This window comes from Pimephales promelas, chromosome 14 (assembly GCF_988280905.1).
Source record: "Pimephales promelas chromosome 14, fPimPro1.hap1.1, whole genome shotgun sequence".
Classification (NCBI taxonomy): Eukaryota; Metazoa; Chordata; class Actinopteri; order Cypriniformes; family Leuciscidae; genus Pimephales; species Pimephales promelas.
In genome coordinates this window covers 4,235,344-4,257,526 of record NC_142782.1, presented here as the reverse complement: position 1 = coordinate 4,257,526, position 22,183 = coordinate 4,235,344, and the positions used below count along the sequence as shown (strand labels likewise).

The 22,183-nt window shown below is 37.2% G+C and overlaps 1 protein-coding gene across 4 annotated transcripts in view; it reads right to left on the bottom strand.

Annotated features, from left to right (window-relative positions):
- Window positions 1-370: 370 nt before the first annotated feature.
- pebp4 (phosphatidylethanolamine binding protein 4) overlaps window positions 371-22,183 on the bottom strand; it is a 142,030-nt gene continuing 120,217 nt past the window's right edge. Inside the window, exons 7-8 of one of the 4 annotated variants that reach the window (XR_016146444.1) lie at window positions 1,790-1,940; window positions 371-1,619 (exon numbers count right to left, since the gene is read on the bottom strand). Coding sequence is in view for 3 of the 4 variants with exons in the window: in XM_089119297.1 (XP_088975423.1) it covers window positions 6,335-6,561 (227 nt within the window). In the remaining variant the exon portion in view is untranslated. Of the gene's footprint in view, window positions 1,620-1,667; window positions 1,941-6,060; window positions 6,562-22,183 lie in introns of those variants that run through there. The other 3 variants (XM_089119298.1, XM_089119297.1, XM_039674548.2) reach the window with 3 other exon arrangements.

Sequence of the window (22,183 nt, the reverse complement as noted above, 5' to 3'; positions counted from 1 at the left end):
GGCCAACATTTCTAAAGAATGCTTTCAGCACCTTGTTGAATCAATGCCACGTAGAATTAAGGGGGTCAAACACAGTATTAGTATGGTGTTCCTAATAATCCTTTAGGTGAGTTTATATACCGGTACATTTTATATATAGAGAATATATAAAATATTACATAATAATATTAATGAAAGGATTACTTGGTAATTGTGCTTTTCTGAGAATTAAAGTCAGCATGAAACGGGAATTATAGTAGTTTCCTTATTGTGACGTATATCCGAGTGAACCCGCTTCTCGAACAAGAACTTTTTTAGGGCTAGACTTGATTTTGTTCATGTGGAATTGATTGGATGGTTGTGGTTTGCTATTGGTGGATCTCTTGCCCTCGCGCCAGTAAACACATCATCAGAGAAGAGAAGCTATTTTATTGAATGAATAAAGGAGGGCACATAAGATAATAATAATAATAATAAATTCAGTAAAAACCTTTTGATTTCATAGTGAATTTAAGTGCCCTAACTGTCTCCAATTTAACCCCTACCTATGATATCGGTCAAAAAGTAGGAGCATTGTACGTGTAGTATTCAAATGCTAAATTAATAAAAAAGAATCACTTCCAGAACCTTTAACCTTTATAATATGACCTTTAACCTCTACAATAAGAGATGTCTCATGGCTGATCTACTTTTACCACCTGTTGACCTTTAAAAATATTAATTAATCTGAAAATATTTGCTTATTTGACTAGTGCGGCATCTCTGACCTTTCACTGCTACCGATCCTTTAGAAGCGTGAGGCATTGTGAGTGTGTGTGTGTGTGTGTGTGGAGGAGAGACCACTGAAGTCTGAGAAAATAAACAAATGCAAACAGGACAAACTGATCAATGCTCTGCTGAGTTCATGCAGGGGACATGTGAGACTCACCAAAGACTGGCTTAACCGGCGTAGAGACCTGCAGGAGCCCTGTGTGTGTGTGTGTGTGTGTGGTGCTCGTATTCGGGGTATGTGAGATAAATTATCAGCCTGTCTGTGAAAGTACGAATGCATGTGAGAGTGTGCCACAGCGTGTGTGTGTGTGTGTGTCAGATGAGACACTATCGCTTGGTCAATTAAACCACTATCTTACATTGATCATATCCACATCAAAGTACCTTCCTTAAATCCCGGCCCTTTTTTCCAGACATCTGGTGTATTGATATCAAACTGTCCTCGGAGACAGAAACCTCAACTGAAGCCAATAGTTTTTTTTTTTTTTTCAGAGAGGAGCTTTTGTGACCCAACCTCACACACCCAGGAGTGAAGCGGAGAGGGATTACATGCTATAGACATTTCGAAGCTGTTAGGGATTTCACACAATACACTTCGACAATGCACTGTAATGATGTATCATGATGCACAATACAACAATTAAAGGGATAGTTAACCCTGAAATGAAAATTAAATCGTCATTTACTCACCCTGGTGTTGTTCTAATGCCGTATTTCCTTCTTTCTTTTATGGACCAAAAATAAATGTCCCTCTTGCGCTCATCCATATAATGGCAGTGAATAGCGATCAGATCAAGCTTTAAAGACGCAAACGTATCACAGAATGATCCCATGCGACACGTGTCGTAAATGACAAGTGTTGGGGTTTGCTGAAAAACAAACAGAAATTGAATGTATTAAATTTAGGTTTATATAATAATGTTTTCAATGGCTTTAAGGAGTACTTGACGTCACTTGGACATTGCTGAGCTTGAACATGATCTTTCACAGAGTTTTGGGGATTGTATTAAAACACACATTACAGTTCCTCCATACTTACATTATGTTGAGCAGGATTCCCAATTATTGGTCTATTATCCTTCCAACACGTGCTGCACATGCGTCCCCAGTACCAGTGTGTTTCCCCTTCCGTGTTTAATAGCACGACACATCCATTCGGTATTAAAACACTCCAGTCGTCTCCTACAAACCTGACACCATCCAATGATAGGTTAATAAAATCTAAAAAATTATATATACAAATAAACCTTCAAATATTCCATACTCAAATCCAAATTATGCTCTTTGGGAAATGCAAGGTGTTTTTTTTTTCTATAGTTTTGAGCTGGTCCCACATTTGGGTGATTTTCATTTGGGTCCAACATTTGGGTGATGTTTTACTAGTCACTTTACATTCTGCATAGTAGCGCTCTCACTGCACCCTGAAATAATTCTGTAGACATTTACATCCTGCATATGAGCAATATCCAAAACCAGATTGACCAGATTTAGCCATTTTAACAACATCCTCCGTGGTTGCAGAGGACGGCTCCTTCTACCATCAGGCCATTATCATTAAAGGGGTGATGAACTGAGAAATCAAATTTTCCTTGAGCTTTTGACATCTAAGAGGTCATCATATTATAAGAATATCCTGTAAACGTCCTTGTTAGTCCAATAAAAGCTTTTATTGACACCAGACTCAGCAAACGACTCGTTCTTCAAAGTGGGGAACTATGACGTCAAAGAGGATAAAACACCACCCCCGCAGAAGAAGATCAACGCCTACTTCAACACGGCCGTTAACCCCGCCCACCGATTCGCGCATTACACGCATAGCTAAATAACATAGATGCCTACCTCGTGATGACAAACCGGATCGAGCTACTAAACGAGCAATACAAAATATTGTGCAGCGCCTGGTTGTGGAAGGTAAAACATTAACCGTCTGTTCGCATCATTTCACTGAGGATTGTTTTGTAAACAAGACTGGATTTGCAGAGCGATTAAGAGTAAAGAGCGGTGCTGCGCCGTCTATATTGGATCCGACAGGAATTGTGCAACACACGAACTCTGGGTCGAACATGTATGGGCGAATCATTCCGGTTTGCATTTTACAACATTGGACGTTTTCAAAACAATTTCCCCCACGTAAATCGACGGGTGAGTCGAAACTCATTATAATATGCAAAACTGTTGTCCACTCACAGCAGTGGGCGTTTACTTCCAAGTCTTCAGTGTAAAACGCCCATAAAAACCGAGTGTTTTTCATTTAGGCTCAAAACTGGGGTAGAAAATAGCCTATTACTTATTCATTGTGATGTTTTTGAACCAAGCAAACGTCATAAGTTGACCTCAGACAACAATATATTAACATTTTAAAAGCCAGTTCATGACCCCTTTAAAAACATCTAATAATAATACATGCCATATAGTGATTTATTTAATTATAGGCTGAGAATAATGAGTTCAAGATTACTATGACCATTCGCCACACAGTACATGGAATGAATACATTAGTATTCATCCATCCATTAGTACACTCCAGGCACAACTTTACGCCATGCATACAAAATATTTAACTCATATTTACTAAGAACTTTCAAAAACATCCAATTTTCCTTTTCATTTTAGGCCACTACTATATATATATATATATATATATATATATATATATATATATATATACACACAAAGGTGGTGTTAATGAAAATATACGTCTGGTGTAAATTTAAACTAGTTGTTTGTGAAATTGTCTGCCTTTGTTTTGCATGTCTATAATTATTACATAAGCCTGCTCAGAAATAGCACTCTATGAAAATGCTTTGCCCAATATAAACAAAAAGTTACTCAGGCAAGACAAAACCTGCGGCACCGAAAGTTAGTTCCTTTAACCGTGAATGTGTGCATACGTACAACCACAGCACACACACACACAGGCTTGTCGTGAACCTGTGCCCTTGAGTCTGGCCTGAAGTAACATGCGGAGAGTATTTTGGTGGTAGTTCCACTGTGGCTTCCGGCTGAGCTGTGGCTCAACACCCCGTCACTCCCCCTTCACTTCCTCTATTGCCCCTGACGTACTTCCTGCCTCCAGTGTGACTCTTTCCACACACTCTTTCTAATGTGTGACAGCACTGAAGATACTTTCACACTTCTGTTTCTGGCCATCTTTTGTCGTTCCTCTGCGCGCGCACTCACACACAAGTCATCATGCGCCGGAGCACCTCCAGTGCATGTGTGACCTCAGAGCTCAAACAGCATTACTGTTGGTGTGTGTGGAAGAGTCCAGGCCTGCTCCCACTGCCAAGAAAACAGGAATGCTGAACTACGGCGGTTAGGAACTGAGGGTGGATTATGTAAGAAAGTCAGAGAAATAGACTGTCCGTTTCAGGGAGAAACAGGCATGCTGTGATGGGCGTGTGTGAGTGTACAGTAGGACACGTGGTTGGATTTTATCTTCTCTTTGTGATGTTTAAGTTCAACATTATGCATGTAAGACATACAATGTGACAGTGTTATTCATATTTATTCCATTGACCGTCTACGCAACTACCACTTTGACACTTCAAAATATTCATGAAGAGAATTGAGCGGTTTGGTCAAAATTTTCTGACGAGACTCAATCGCTTTATATGATAAACAGATTGAATTTAGGCTTTTATTCACATATGAACATCAGTTGTGAAACGGAAGCTCATGGATGTTCGCTTGACGTGCGAGAACCAAATTCTCGTGTTACGCATCACGTTTGAGCTTCAGCGAGAACCAATGAGGTTCATTCTCGTGTTACGCATCACGTTTGAGCTTCAGCAAGAACCAATGAGGTTCATTCTCGTGTTACCCATCATGTTTGAGCTTCAGCGAGAACCAATGAGGTTCATTCTCATGTAACGCATCACGTTTGAGCTTCAGCAAGAACCAATGAGGTTGATTCTTGTGTTACGCATCATGTTTGACCTTCTGCAAGAACCAATGAGGTTCATTCTTGTGTTACGCATCACATTTGAGCTTCTGCAAGAACCAATGAGGTTCATTCTTGTGTTACGCATAATGTTTGAGCTTCAACAAGAACCAATGAGGTTCATTCTCATGTTACGCATCATGTTTGAGCTTCTTCGAGAAACAATGAGGTTCATTCTCATGTTACGCATCATGTTTGAGCTTCAACAAGAACCAATGAGGTTCATTCTCGTGTGACGCATCACATTTGAGCTTCAGCAAGAACCAATGAGGTTCATTCTCGTGTTACGCATCACGTTTGACCTTCTGCAAGAACCAATGAGGTTCATTCTCGTGTTACGCATCACGTTTGACCTTCTGCAAGAACCAATGAGGTTCATTCTCGTGTTACGCATCACGTTTGACCTTCTGCAAGAACCAATGAGGTTCATTCTCATGCTACGCATCACGTTTGACCTTCTGCAAGAACCAATGAGGTTCATTCTCATGCTACGCATCACGCTTGAGCTTCTGCAAGAACCAATGAGATTCATTCTCATGTTACGCAGCACGTTTGAGCTTCTGCAATTGGTTTGTTCTCATGCATCAAACAGGTTGGGTTGAGCTTCTGTTTATGTTTGCTGATCAAAGTTTAAATGTGAATAAAACACTTATTTTGATGGATGGGGATGGGTGGTGTGTGTTCTCAGATTTGCTCTAGTCTACGCAACTGCTTTTAGGGGTAAATAAAGTACACAGATGTTCCTTTTGATAGGGTAGATACGGTGCACATTTGTCCTTCTAATGTACAGTACCAGAGACAAGTTGTTGTATCTCTTAAAAAGGTACAATTTTTGCAAGTTTCTTTTTCCTGAAGGCATCATATTGCTCCCTTGTTTTACCCAAACTCTAAGCTGGCAAAAACGGAAAAGCCAATCAGAGAATCAGTGTACTGAAAAACTCATCCAAGTTTGTGGATGAGTGAAGAACAACACAGATCATGTATATAATATTTAAACAAATACATTTTTAAAAGTTTTGGAGAGAAATAACGCAGACACTGGACAAGGATGAATCTCTCCAATGCGCATGTGTCAAGCACTTGTTTTCCTGCACGCTATGTGATTTACTAAAAAAATTAAGCCCATACATAAAGTACTTAAAGTACTATGGTTTTAATTTTCTACTATACAACTTTTAGGTTATTACCCCAGTGTATATTGTATAAGTGTATTGCCCCAGTGACAAGCTGTTTCACCCGTAAGGAAACAATGTCTGGAGTCAACTTAGGAGGATCCATTACGATGCCTTAGAAGGCGGCTCCCTAAGCAGTCAGCTGGCAGCAAGGCAGCACACTAGGTTTTGGAACAGAACTAGAGAGTGACACTCTTTGTGGGATAGTTGATTTATTTTCCATTAATATACACAACATTTCATAGACATGCTGCTCACATTCAGAATCTTAAAATGATATAAATATGGCTTTTATTCAAAGTTTTGATATATTACTTCAAAACACATTTCAAACATGAGGAAACCTGTCAAACACAGTGTGTCTAAATACTGATGTGCATGAGTATTATGGGATAACATCAGAACTAGGCGAGAAAAAAATAAAGAAAGCTATATAGTCCAGAGGTCAAAGTTCAGTTGCAGGTTGGATTTAGTCATTTAGTCCTTGTGGTTTTGGGTGAGGAACTGAAGTGAAGCCACTGGGCCAGCCAGACCAAACCTCTGAACAAATGCCTGTGGATCCCAGTTTCCTAGAAAAATAGCAGCAAAGCCTCTCATTGCTCTTGATCATGACTGTGAAGTGTGCTTCTGCCTCACTGTAACACCAACTGTCTACACGATAACAACAAACGCTTCTACACGACCCACTCCAACATCCTGTTTCAAGAAGAAATCCAATAAGAAAATCAACACAAGATGCAAATCATTTCATGTCTTTCTTTCAGATAAATGTGCCACATGATAAAAAAAAGTATCCTAAAATGTATTATTTCATAATTAGTTTAATAGTCCACAAAAGTCTTTATTGGTGTACATAAATAAATAAATAAATAACACATTATTATTATTGTCATTATTATTATTTTTTCTTTCATGTACATAAAGCAATACAATTATTATTATTATTATTATTATTGTTGTTTTTGGTTTCTTGTTTGCTGTTTAGTTATATTTTAGTTTATTATCGGTTTCCTTTTTGCTCTACATAAATCAAGACAAACATTATTATTGTTATTTTTTGTTATTACTTTTTTTTCCTTCATATTTCCTATAAATAAATACATATTTATAAATAAAGAAACATCATACACTGTAAACAATGCTGTGTTGTTTTAACCCAAATTTGGGTAAAATATGGACAAACCCAAATGTTGGGTTCAAAATGTAAAACTTTCACTTTCAACTGTACATTTTATTAATTAAATTTGTAACCCAACATTTGGGTTTGTCCATATTTGACCCAAATTAGAGTGTAGAGAAAAGTGTTTGGCACTGTATAATGGCCTTTATAATACCGATGCCTGACATAAAGTCACAATATTTTAAATTCTACACAAAGTCAGTTGTATCATGATGTGCAACAACATGTGTCCCTTTAATTTCTGCATCTACTATCTGCTCGGGCTAAACATTTCAATGTAGTTGTTACAAACGGTAAATGAACGCGTTTAATGGAGAATCTTGTAATGCCGCACGTGTCTCAGGGCCTTGGTGGGCTGTGAATCACTGCAAGCGTCTCATCTCGAAATAAAACACACAGCCTGTCACAGTGCTGGAGGTGGCAACATGAGAGAGAGCGTTTTGGCAGGACAACCAGATAAATACCAGACGTAACTCCGGCTGCTATGACAATATCACTTCTCCAAATCCGGCAATAATCACATTCCTAAAAGCAAATGTGAAATCACAATTTGGAATAAAGCGCCAACAAACTGCGTCCAAGACTGAAAAATGTAAAGTTCTGAATTTGGAGGACCTTTAAATGATGTTCAAGTGAATTGCAACTGGTGAGAAGTCTATGATGAGATATTGAGAGATTTTTGATATAAGACAAATAAATAATGTACTTTGAGCCTCCAGCCAATTAAAGTAAATCGTAGAACAAAAGCAGATCAGCCACAATACCCGTTTAATATCTAAATGCGTTCCTCTATCAGAGTGCACTGGCGGAAATGCTGTTGTGGTGAGGAGGGAAACCCCGTCCATGCACACAGCAGAGCACCGCATCCTGGAAACATCAATGTGAGTGTGTGTGTACACTTGTTTGTATGTTTGAATGCAAGTGGGCGTGAGAGTATGCAAGTGTGATTTTAAAGGAAAATGTCATAGTTGCTTCCCCCGCTGGTTGTGGCCACTTTATGGCTCACCAGTCACTGTCTAAAAACCACCAGAGTACAAGTTGACATTAGATTTATGCATTTTGCCACATGCTTGAATCCAAAGCACTCTCACGGATATAGACTTCAGCAAGTTTGCACCCTAGGAATTAAACTTGCGACCCAAAAAATTTGGATACTACACACTTGAAGGGATCGACCACCCAAGATGATCACCATTTACCCAAGAAGTTCACTTGATTGAACTGGATTTTATGGAAGCTTGTTTCCGACACTGAATAAAAAAAAAAACAAATATTGTGAATTTTGTCTCACAATTGTGAGATATGAAGTCAGAATTGTGAGAAATAAAGTTGCGAGTTTATATCTCAATATTTTGACATCTTTTCTCAGAATTGTGAGCAATTGCGAGTTATAAGGCCAATTCTAAAGAAAAAAACTTTTCCCCCCTCAGAATAGTTTATATCTCACAATTCTGACTTTATATGCGGCACGCAATTCTGACTTTATATCACGTAATTCTGACTATAACCTGCAATTCAGACTTTATATCTCGCAATTCTGACTTTATATCGCGCATTTTTGACTTTATATCACGCAATTCTGACTCAATCAATTCTGACTTTATATCACGTAATTCTGACTATATCTCGCAATTCTGACTTTATATCACGCAATTGTGACTTTATATGAATCAATTCTGACTTTATATCACGCAATTCTGACTAACTTGCAATTGCGACTTTGTATCACGCAATTCTGACTCTAAACTGCAATTGCGACTTTATATCACGCAATTCGGACTTTATATCACGCAATTCGGACTTTATATCTCACAATTCAGACTTTGTATCACGCAATTCTGACTCTAACCTGCAATTGCGACTTTATATCACGCAATTCGGACTTTATATCACGCAATTCGGACTTTATATCTCACAATTCAGACTTTGTATCACGCAATTCTGACTATAACCTGCAATTGCGACTTTATATCTCACAATTCGGACATTATATCACGCAATTGTGACTTTATATGAATCAATTCTGACTTTACATCTCGCAATTCTGACTTTATATCTCACAATTCTGACTTCATATCACGCAATTCGGACTTTATATCACGCAATTCGGACTTTATATCATGCAATTCGAAATGTATATCACACAATTCTGACTATAACCTGCAATTGCGAATTTATATCACACAATTCTGACTTTATAACACACAATTCTGACTTTATATCACGCAATTCTGACTATAACCTGCAATTGCGACTTTATATCTCGCAATTCAGACTTTATATCACGCAATTGTGACTTTATATCATGCAATTTGGACTTTATATCAATCAATTCTGACTTTATATCACGTAATTCTGACTATAACCTGCAATTCAGACTTTATATCTCGCAATTCTGACTTTATATCGCGCATTTTTGACTTTATATCACGCAATTCTGACTCAATCAATTCTGACTTTATATCACGTAATTCTGACTATATCTCGCAATTCTGACTTTATATCACGCAATTGTGACTTTATATGAATCAATTCTGACTTTATATCACGCAATTCTGACTAACTTGCAATTGCGACTTTGTATCACGCAATTCTGACTCTAACCTGCAATTGCGACTTTATATCACGCAATTCGGACTTTATATCACGCAATTCGGACTTTATATCTCACAATTCAGACTTTGTATCACGCAATTCTGACTCTAACCTGCAATTGCGACTTTATATCACGCAATTCGGACTTTATATCACGCAATTCGGACTTTATATCTCACAATTCAGACTTTGTATCACGCAATTCTGACTATAACCTGCAATTGCGACTTTATATCTCACAATTCGGACATTATATCACGCAATTGTGACTTTATATGAATCAATTCTGACTTTACATCTCGCAATTCTGACTTTATATCTCACAATTCTGACTTCATATCACGCAATTCGGACTTTATATCACGCAATTCGGACTTTATATCATGCAATTCGAAATGTATATCACACAATTCTGACTATAACCTGCAATTGCGAATTTATATCACACAATTCTGACTTTATAACACACAATTCTGACTTTATATCACGCAATTCTGACTATAACCTGCAATTGCGACTTTATATCTCGCAATTCAGACTTTATATCACGCAATTGTGACTTTATATCATGCAATTTGGACTTTATATCAATCAATTCTGACTTTATATCACGTAATTCTGACTATAACCTGCAATTCAGACTTTATATCTCGCAATTCTGACTTTATATCGCGCATTTTTGACTTTATATCACGCAATTCTGACTCAATCAATTCTGACTTTATATCACGTAATTCTGACTATATCTCGCAATTCTGACTTTATATCACGCAATTGTGACTTTATATGAATCAATTCTGACTTTATATCACGCAATTCTGACTAACTTGCAATTGCGACTTTGTATCACGCAATTCTGACTCTAACCTGCAATTGCGACTTTATATCACGCAATTCGGACTTTATATCACGCAATTCGGACTTTATATCTCACAATTCAGACTTTGTATCACGCAATTCTGACTCTAACCTGCAATTGCGACTTTATATCACGCAATTCGGACTTTATATCACGCAATTCGGACTTTATATCTCACAATTCAGACTTTGTATCACGCAATTCTGACTATAACCTGCAATTGCGACTTTATATCTCACAATTCGGACATTATATCACGCAATTGTGACTTTATATGAATCAATTCTGACTTTACATCTCGCAATTCTGACTTTATATCTCACAATTCTGACTTCATATCACGCAATTCGGACTTTATATCACGCAATTCGGACTTTATATCATGCAATTCGAAATGTATATCACACAATTCTGACTATAACCTGCAATTGCGAATTTATATCACACAATTCTGACTTTATAACACGCAATTCTGACTTTATATCACGCAATTCTGACTATAACCTGCAATTGCGACTTTATATCTCGCAATTCAGACTTTATATCACGCAATTGTGACTTTATATCATGCAATTCGGACTTTATATCAATCAATTCTGACTTTATATCACGCAATTCGGACTTCATATCACGCAATTCGGACGTTATATCACGTAATTGTGACTATATCTGGCAAGTCTGATGTAATGTCTCACAATTGTGAGAAAAAAAGTCAGAATTGTGAGATAAAAAAAATCGCAATTACCTTTTTTTCGTCTCTTTGTAAAGACAGATTATTGCTGAAAAAAGTTACAAAAGTGAAACTAAAAACGGTTATAGAAGTTTATAATTATGAGAAATGGCTTTGTTTTATATGACAATATGAAATTTACGTTAAAAATGTGAGAAAATCAAAGCATAAATCTAAACAAACTGTGTTTCAAATTTGAGGTTGATGTCCCAAAACATTTTCTTTCAGTGAGAATATGTTTGGGTGAAGTACCAGACACTTCCACTAGATAAAATTAGTCATTTATAATAAAAGTGCAAATATTTTTTTCCTAGACAACATTTTTAATCTTTTCGAATCATGTCCATGTTTTTTTTTTGTTTTTTGTGTGTGTGTGTGTGTGTGTGTGTGTTCACAAAGCAAGTACCAAAACCAATTTCATACCAGGCATTCTGATAAAGTAAAAAAAAAATTCAAAAGAAATAAAAAAACAATCATTTTCCATCAAAAAGGACTGAAACATGAACAGCACCCGAGGGTTAAATGTCTAATATGAATGAAATAGGCCACTTAAATGTACTTGTAATAATGGTGTCACATTATGTTCAGTTAGTTTCACTTTCATGGACTTTTAGTTTGTTTCTCTTCAGTCACATGTTTCCTCTGTTCTTTCAGTCATAGCAGTAGTTCATCAGCATGTGTTTTTAAGTTCGTCACCTTCACTCGATGTTTATCCGGTCTCATTCATGTTAGTTGTGTCTAAACTCTGTGTCTTGAATCTTCATATTATGCTTCATCCGCTCACCAATGGCAAATTTAAAGACTTCGGACACACAAGTTTCAATAAAAATGACATTAAAGTACAGTATATTTTAGTTCATCATAAATAATTTTCTTTGGACAGTACACCATATTAGACCAAAGAAAATACAGACAGACATACTTAAGTTGTACTTAAGTATATTATTTATTTTAAAGAATATTATTTCCACAACAGGCCTACTAAAGTGTCCTTTATTTTCACAAGGGTATTCACATTTCGCCTTCATGTTGTTCCAAACCTGTACAACCTTTTGCTTGTGCAAACACAGAAGAAGATATATTGAAAGTGCCTCAGCTGTCCAATGTCATGTTTTTTGGACCCCACTGACTTTCACTATATGGACAAAAACAGTTGAATCATTCTTTAAAATATCCTTTTTGTATTCTACTCAACAAAGAAAAATCATACGTTTGAAATAACAGAATTAAATTTTTTTGGGGTGAAATATCCCAAAGTGAAGATTTGTTCACTGAATATTTTTGCATAACTAAGAGAAAGTGATCTTTTACTAAGAGTGTGTGTGTGTGTGTGTGCATACGACTCGTTGTGTATTGTGTATGAAGATGTCAGGTTCTTTCTAATTGAGTGTTAGAAATGGAGTAAAGTGACCCAGCATTATGAGGCCATGTGACCTTTAGACCTCTGAACCTGAGAACATGAGGAGATAATGTTCCCGCCTCTGCAGATCATGATCCCTGTCTGACCCCACTACAGTCAGGGCATCTATCACACACACACACACACACATGAGAAGCACCTGCAGGAGTTCATCTCAGGGTATGCACAAATGTTGTTTTCATGTTCAAAATTGAACTCTTAGATTTAAAATTCATGTTCACATTTCAACTCTTAGAGGAGTTTTAATTTTCACTATAAATCATCATTTTAACAGTAAAATACTGTAAAGTGCTACAGTAAAAAACAGTTAATTAGTTAACGGTAAGTGCTCTTTAAAAACTGTAACAAATCGAATGGGAATTTTCATGTAATTTTATAGTAAAATACTGTAAAATTTTGCAGTTTTTCAAATTCTGACATTCTCAGAACTGCTTCAAATTGGATGTTTTTTCACTTAAATTAAATTTCTTATTAGATTTTTCTGATCAGTTATGTTCATTGGGGTTTTACGTTACATCTTATGTTGCTAGATTGCATTAGTGTAACCAGGATGGTGTTTTGTATTTTTTTTTGTATGACACTGTGTGCATATGTCCCTCAGCGTGAGAAAAATCACTTTGTGTATTTCTCTTTAATCCTGTGTGTTTTGGTGGTTGAGTGTATTAAAAAACCACAACAGCAACATCTGAGTACTTTGATAGGTTGGTATATTAACATTAAATCGGTAAATTAAATAAGCTTTTTCTTGTAAATTTAAGTTCAATCCTAAAATCTAAAATGTTACTACTGTATTTTTTATGGTAAAATTAATTTTTTGGACACACTTTAGTTTGGGAAACACATATTCTACTACTTTCGCCTCAATAGTGGCAAAAGTGGTGATGGCACAGTGGATAAGACACATGCTTTTGGTGTGAGAGACCACTGCGAGACACCAATGTGTCCCGGCCTGAGCAAGACACTTAACCCCTAGTTGCTCCAGAGGCGTGCGACCTCTGACATATATAGCAATTGTAAGTTGCTTTGGATAAAAGCAACAGCTAAATGAATTTTTTTTTTCAATAATGTCCTAATTACTGCTTATTAATAATACGGGATGTAGACATACAGAATAAGGCATTAAATGTGCTTTATAAGGAGTAATAAACCACCAATGTCCTAGTAATATGCATGAGAATTTGACCCTAAACTAAAGTGTTACATATTTTTTTTTTAAGTATGTAACTATTACGCACTTGAGACTCTTCAGACTAAACCATCGGAGAGAGAAGAATAAAGGTGTAAGAATAAGAAAAGAATAAGAGACACGATTTAAATGCTTTATGCTGTCTTACTTAGACCTTCCATTAGCTCTCTATTCATTTTCTCTATTGTTTGCCAATAAATAGTGACTTCAATTTGTTAGATTAATATATTAATTCTCAGCAGTTGCATTGGCATCAGCGCATACTGCATGTACGCCTCACAAAAAGTGCTCTTTCAAGTAACAAAGATACCGCGTAAAGACTTGGTTTCCTGTATTGCACAAATCAAAAGACAGACAAGAAAGGGTGGAGTCGAGCAGAGGAAGAAAGTGCCGCATCACTCCCCACTTCCTATCTCCGTTTTCCATGAGTCGACAGACTGAGGAGTGGAAAGAGACCGAATTAACCCAAACACACAGAGACGCACTATTTTTAGAGGCGTTTGTAAATCACTCCGCCCCCTTGACTCCATGATGACATCGCACCGAGAGCCGTTACCAATACCAGCGGAGGATCAAACTGATGGGCTATTTCCCTAGTTAACCGCAGCTTACATCGGGGCTTCCCCGCTGGCCTATTTCTGAGTCCTGAGTAAACTGTGAGCTGTATACATCGAAGGATGCCTAGGGTTTAATAAACAGATCAAGCAAACACTTGCCTCCTCGCTGGATTGAACTGATGTCACGTTGTCGTAATGCAGGCATAGTTTGGTTGTGACTCATTGCTTGTGATTCAGTTCGGTTGGGGGAGATTCGTGCTCCTCGTCAAGATGTCTCTATTAGTGCTGTTTACCAGCACACTATTGCTCATACTTAGGTATAGTATAAACTCATCCCACATATTTTTGTCCTGCAGACATCAATGTTACAATGAAGCAGCTGTTTTGTTGAGGAGAAGTGTGCTATTTCGATTCTAACCGGTCATTGCATTCGGTGAGTGGGACCTGCAGCATTGGCTGACCTGAGAAACGGTTTCCTAGTTCACTCGAAAAAATGAACTAGGGAGGTTGTGCACTTTACATAATATATTTATATATAGTTTACTTATAATAATTGTGTTTTTTGACTTTACATGTTTTTTTTCTATTAAGGTCTTTGTAATTGTGTCTCAACTTGACAGTACAAAATCCTAATGTGTTGTCTAAACACTAACCATTTATGTTAAGTAAAAAAAGTGTACATCCAGAGGGTGGCAGTATAGAGCGAGCCGACTGCCATTTTGCCTGAACTTAATTTTATTGTGTTCAATCTGCTTAAATCTACGAACAACTTAAGTTTACTTAATCCATTTGTGTTGGATTACATGATTGATTTGTGTTGCCTTAACTGAAACTGGGCAGTGCTTTTAGTTCCCAGCATGCTTTGCATATGGTTGAATTAAGAGATGTTAAAATTAAGTGTTATTTTATGTTTTTTTTTTTAATTTAGAAAAGAGGAAGACTTGATAGTGTGTAATAGAGTTTAATGTTAAAATTAAATTATTAAACCATTTAAATTACAGTGGGTTACCATTGTGGAGAAGAATGGAGCATTTTGTTTGGCTGTCGACTGATTTCATTATTTTCTATTGCTTTGAATGAAGGAGCATGTAAAGTCTATCAATTTAATTAAATGTCACTGAATCAAATGAAATATAAATGGATGAATGAATAATGCCTTTGAAACATGTCAGGAAGCATTTAAAAATTCATGTTGAGACTACTTAAATTGGGTAATTTAAAATTACATAATTCTATTATGTTGAAGTTACATGAACAAATTATGTTTGTTTAACGTAATCCAGTTATGTGGAACCTGTTGACAAATTAAAATTAATTAAAGCCAACATAATTTTTTTGAGTGTTCTGTCGATGCCAGTCATACGGGAATGAATCGTTCTTTTTTTTTTTCAATGAATTTGCAAAGCGGTCTGAATTGATTCATATTTGTTCTGGACGCTCTCTCACTGAATCATCTGAAGCAATTTCTCAATCAGTGAAACAGACACCAACAGCAATTTCATTGCTTTGTGCCGGTTTCACGTTTTAAAGGGATAGTTCACCCCAAAATGAAAATTCTGTCAGTAATTACTCTCCCTCATGTTGTTCCAACCCCGTAAGACTTTTGTTCATCTTCGGAACACAAATTAAGATATTTTTGATTAGTAGTGTAACAGCACAGCGCTTCTAGGTTGTACATCACACACTCATCATCACACACATGACTAGCGTTGGCCAATAGTGAGCCTACGTGTAACGTATAACACAGAAGCGCAAGTTCACCCCAAAATGAAAATTCTGTCCGTATTTTCTAACCCTCATGTTGTTCCAACCCCGCAAGACTTTCGTTCATCTTTGGAACATAAATAAAGATATTTTTTATTAATTCTGAGAGCTGTCTCACTCCATAAGCTTCTAAGAGATTGAGTTTACAGTAACAGTGTAGGAAGAAGAGCAAGTAAGCGTCCACTAACTGCCACTGCTTTTCTCAGAATATTACTGTAACATGTAGAAACAGCTTTATGCTGTAATTGCAAAAACAGTAGCCAACTGTAAATTTCACCAACAGTAAGACACCGTTAATTTAACAGTAATTTGTTGGCAACCATGCTGCCAGTTAATTACTGTATTTTGATAAACGGCAGCCAACTGTAAATTTCAACAACAGTAAAACTGTTTATTTAACAGTAACTTGTTGGCAACCGTGCTGCCAGTTCTTTACTGTTTTTTTAACAGGAATTTTTAACAGTGTAGCCTTTTTACCGTTAAAATTACGATTATTTTTTACAGTGATCCCGGAACAACATTTCTGTCTGAAAACATAGTGCCCATCCCTAACCCTAGCCATAGTTTATCCCTAAAATCAAAAATGATTATATTATAAAATGATAGAACACCTGTGAACAATGATCAGACGATTAACCAATGACAAGACACATGGCAGGATCACATGACAATCAGGGAATCACATGACAGACAAGAACAAGGAACAAGACACAAAACCCACAACGCGTGCGTGTCTGTGTGTGTGTGTGTGTGTGTGAGAGAGAGAGAGAGAGAGAGAGAGAGAGAGAGAGATTGTGTGTGTGTGTGTGTGTTGTACTGTGAAGGGGTCTGATATAAAGACTGGTATATTCTGCTATATTTGATGTGGCCATCACCCTGTCTGAAGCCTGTAATACTGACATGCTTGCAGGAGGTGTCGGTCTGTGTGTGTTTGTGAGAAAATATTCAGGAGTTCTTGCTAATGTATACAGAGCTAATGCTAATGTATACAGAGATTTGTTAAAAATGAATTCACTCCAGCATTACTGACTCTCATTTTCAGTTTTCATCAATCTCAATAGAAGAAGGGCTGTCAAATGAAAGGGGATATAAACTTGTAGCATTTTATTAATGAGATATAATAATGAGAGTGATTTGAACATTTGAACCTACAGCTATAACAGTTTAATAATACATTTAAATAGGTATTTGTGACTTTGCAGAAGCCATTTTTGAAGAGCCTAGTTTCATCAAGATGTTCCTGCATGTTAATTCCAATTAACCAATCAGATTTGAGGGACACACTTACAGTTTACGTCAGGTTTAAGCTTACAACCAGTGTTAGGTGCTTCATCATCAAGTATGGGTAGGTTTTGGGGTAGAGCCTACATTTTTAGAATTTTTTCTGAATTACCTAATGTAATTTTTTTTTCCGGACTAACAAAATATGTTGACCCAGGAACGCGTCTAACTCTGTAAAATCAGACGCTTGTCCAAGGCGGAAGATGCAGTTACAGCATCCACCAGCAGGGGCTAATGCAACTTTCCAGCATCTTGCTTTATTTTCACCAAATGAATGCGATTCAAGAGCGGGAAGCCCTCCAGTGTGCCGTTGCAGGTGCTATTGGACCGTACGGTGAAGCTGGTCAAGGAGTGTTTGATTAATGACTGAATCAGTTAGTGGGAGGAAGACTCGTGTGGGTCCATTACAACACTGCAGTGCTGCTAATGGTTTCAATTACATCCCAGTAACCAGTGCTGAGCTCACACATTTCTGCTGAAGTGGACTACGAGCGGATGGCAGGAGTCTCGGTGAAAGTGCATGTGTCATCATGCAGAACTGAACAATGTCTCGGAGGAAAACGGTAATTAATTAGCCGAGACCTTTTACAGTCACATGCCTCATTTCCAGAGGATTTCTAGGAAAGAATTACACTTTTATACATCAAAACTTGATGGTCTACTAGGTAGTGCGCACACATCAAACACATCCATCTGCACTTATCTGGAGGTGGAGACGGAGAAGAAAGTATTCCTCGGCTTCCTTCATGTGGCCTGTTTATCCACCGATTGCCGTTTAAAAGTAATCGTGTATTCTGATGACGGCAACAAACAAAATTGTGTTCATTCTACAGGCTGAGTAAAATGAAAAAATATATAATATTAATGTAATACGTAAATGTAATACAATACTGTTCAAAGGTTGTTGTTTTTAAATCCAAGGGTGCATTAATCGGACCAAAAATACAGTAAAACCAGTAATTTTCACTCTTTTCTATTTTAATTAGGGCTGTCAAACGATTAATCGCATCCAAAATAAAAATGTATGTTTACATAATGTGGGTGCACTGTGTATAATTATTTTGTATATCTATAAATACACACACATGCATGTATATTTAAGAAAAATATTTATATATAATATAAATTATGTATAAATCTATATACATGAAAATATTTCTTAAATATATAAAAGCATGTGTGTTTATTTATATATATAAAATAATTATACACAGTGCACCCACATATATTACGTAAACACAAACTTTTATTTTGGATGCGATTAATCGTTTGACAGCCCTAATTTTAATATACTTTAAAATGTAATTTATTCCTGTGATCAAAGCTGAATTTTCAGCATCATTACTCCAGTCTTCAGTGATCCTTCAGAAATCACTCTAATATGATGATTTGATGCTCAAGAAACATTTCTTTATTATTACTAATGTTCCAAAACCATGGTGCATTTTTTTCAGGATTCTTTGATTACAAAGTTCAAAAGAGCAGCATTTGTTTGCATTATAGATTTGTAATATTATAAATGTCTTTACTGTCATGTTTGAGCAATTTAATGCATCCTTGTTGAATAACCCCGAACCCCAAATGGCACAGTACATATTGGGAGTTCTGCAGTAACGTAATGTAACACATTACTTTTAATAGTAACATTCTCGCCCACGCTGCATGATGTTGTGTCAACTTATGAGTAAGACACAAAGTTACTTTAACACAAGTATGAATGTCTTTCACTTTTTCACTTTTACAAGTCATAGCGTTTTCCCTTCCACAGCTATGCTATCACTCTCCCAGTCCTCCTTTCTCAACACATGAGTCAGTGTGAGTAGGCCATGATCTCTGAACTAACAGTGTTGAGCTGAGAAGTGCTGACTCTGAGATGCTGGACTGATTTCATTCTTTTGAAGTACTCACTTCAAACACCAGCACTGTTGCCGCTCTTGACTTTCACTCCGCTCTCATTGTCTTATGCGATGACGGGTTTATATACAGTATAACCTCACTGATGGAGTGCAAAGATACAGAATTCATAAAGTATTAACATATATGCGCCCTATCTTGCACCCATCGCAATTGACTTTGTACACCGACGCATGTATCATTCGTATTTTGCGGACTTTTCCCTCCAAAGCGGACTTTCCCTCCGGACTTTTTCACTCTGGCGGTCATATTACACATTTACCCAAATTATTATATGCATGTTTAAACGAAGCTAATTTGGCTGGGTTTGTACCGTACCCAATGTCACTTCTCTTTCTTTTACGGCCCTGACGAGAACATCGATCTCCTCCTGTGAACCGATTGAAGCGTGCCTGGTAAATGCGCCGTTATAATAGTATTGCACCATGGAACAAGCGCACCTCGTTCATCACCCTCTTAAAGGGAATGTGATATGACGCTCTTATTGGTTTGTTTCCGTTATGCCCAAACCACACCTATGAATAATGAAGCTACTTCAGACCAACCCCTTTTAGATTTGCGTCGAGCGCAAGAGTCATTTATCCCGCCGGTTAAATAGCAACACCGCCGAGATCCGCCCACAAATTTACTTGAGCTTTGCGCTTGACACTTGCGTTTTAGATCGTAAAATATGGCCCATGGACACTTAATGTATTGACCTTATGTAATTCATATTAAAGGGTTAGTTCACCCAAAAATGAAAATTAAGTCATTAATTACTCACCCCCATGCTGTACCAACCCCGTAAGACCTTCGTTCGTCTTCGGAACACAAATGAAGATATTTTTAATTAAATTTGAGAGCTGTATAACTACCACATTGGCTCCTAAGGGACTGCCTCTTGACGGCCCAGAAAGTCAATGAAGAAAATGTTTAAATATCCCAAGTGACTACCGTGGCTCAACTATATGTTTATCAAGCGACGCGAATACTTTTTGTGCTAAAAAACAAACAAAAATAACGAGTTTATTCGACTATTTCTTTTCTTCCTTGTAGGCCAGAAACGAGACTTCCTTAGATTTCCACGACGCATGCGCGAGAATTGATATCTTTTTCAACTACTTCAGATCTCAATTCTCGCGCATGCGTCGTGGAAATCTAAGGAAGTCTCGTTCTGGCCTACAAGGAAGAAAAGAAATAGTCGAATAAACTCGTTATTTTTGTTTGTTTTTTCGCACAAAAAGTATTCGCGTCGCTTGATAAACATATAGTTGAGCCACGGTAGTCACTTGGGATATTTAAACATTTTCTTCATTGACTTTCTGGGCCGTCAAGAGGCAGTCCCTTAGGAGCCAATGTGGTAGTTATACAGCTCTCAAATTTAATCAAAAATATCTTCATTTGTGTTCCGAAGACGAACGAAGGCCTTACGGGGTTGGTACAGCATGGGGGTGAGTAATTAATGACTTAATTTTCATTTTTGGGTGAACTAACCCTTTAAGGGCTGGACGTCATATTGAATATTTAGGATATCCAATATAACATCTTGAATTTTGCAGTGATGGTAAAGCTCTTTGTATTTGCTTCAAATTCATACATGGTAATGGGTATTTCGTTTTTGACACGCACTGTAATGCTGCGTTTCAGGCAGGTTTTTGAGCACGTAAATCAGGACTTCAAATCACGACTCTCGACTTTGTAGCGTTCCAGGCCAGTCACGACAAACTACCAGAGCGCAATCTACATACTTTTTGTTTCAGACGCATAACATTGTAATACATAATCGTGTGTGTATTATTATCATTATTATATTACTATTAATTTGACTTCGCTAAAGTGTATTCTTACTGTGTACCGCCTGCAGAAACACTGCATCCGTAAGGCCTGCCATTGTTGTCTTGTATGGTTTGGCGGGCTATGTGACGTCAGAGCTCATAACTGGGAGGACATCGATCTAGTACGAGTTCACGGGTGGGAAGTCACAGGTTTGACTGCCATTCTAGTGCACTTTCACGGGTAAAAGGTTGGAAAAACATGGGTTACACGTTGCCTGGAACGCGGCATAAGTGGTTGACCAATCACAACAGACCATATGGACCATATGACCAATCAGAGCAGAGCAGGCTCTCGGAAAAGAGGGGGTTAGGGTCCGTGTACCGTGTTCATTTATTTTTCAATTTAATACTGAAAGTAGAAAAATTAGAAAACAGCTCATTTATTATTATTTTTTTTATTATTTTTTTAGGTGCAGGGGTAGAAAATTGATAAACGGCTTGAATATTCGATTTCCACATGTGGGTGGGCATGAAACGCACCTTTCTGCTGATTGGTCGACCAAAGGTCAACACGTCATGCAACAGAATAATAGTCCTCCACTGCTGGACGGATTCTTAAAGTATTATAAATAATCTCTCTCGTCCACAACCAGACTAAAAGTCCTTGCACACAAAATCCAAAATTCTCGTCCAAAATTTTCGCAACCTTTTCGTACAACTTAGAAATATTGCGCTTCTCGAGGCCAACAGAGAAGGAAATGAATAGTTGAATAAAGTCACTATTTTTTTTTTTTTTTTTTGCGTACAAAAAGTATTCTTGTCGCTTGATAAACCTAATAAACTCTCAGACTATTTTAACAATGTCTTTAATAACTTTTCTGGGCTGGCAAGTTTCAATCCCTTAGAAGCCTATGGAGGAGTGATCCAGCTCTAAGATTCAATCAAATATACTGTATCTTCATTGTGTTCCGAAGATAAACGAAAGTCTTACGGGGTTGGAACAACATGAGGGTGAGTAATTACTGACAGAATTTTCATTTTGGGGTGAACTATCCCTTTAAGAAGAGAGAGGAAAACG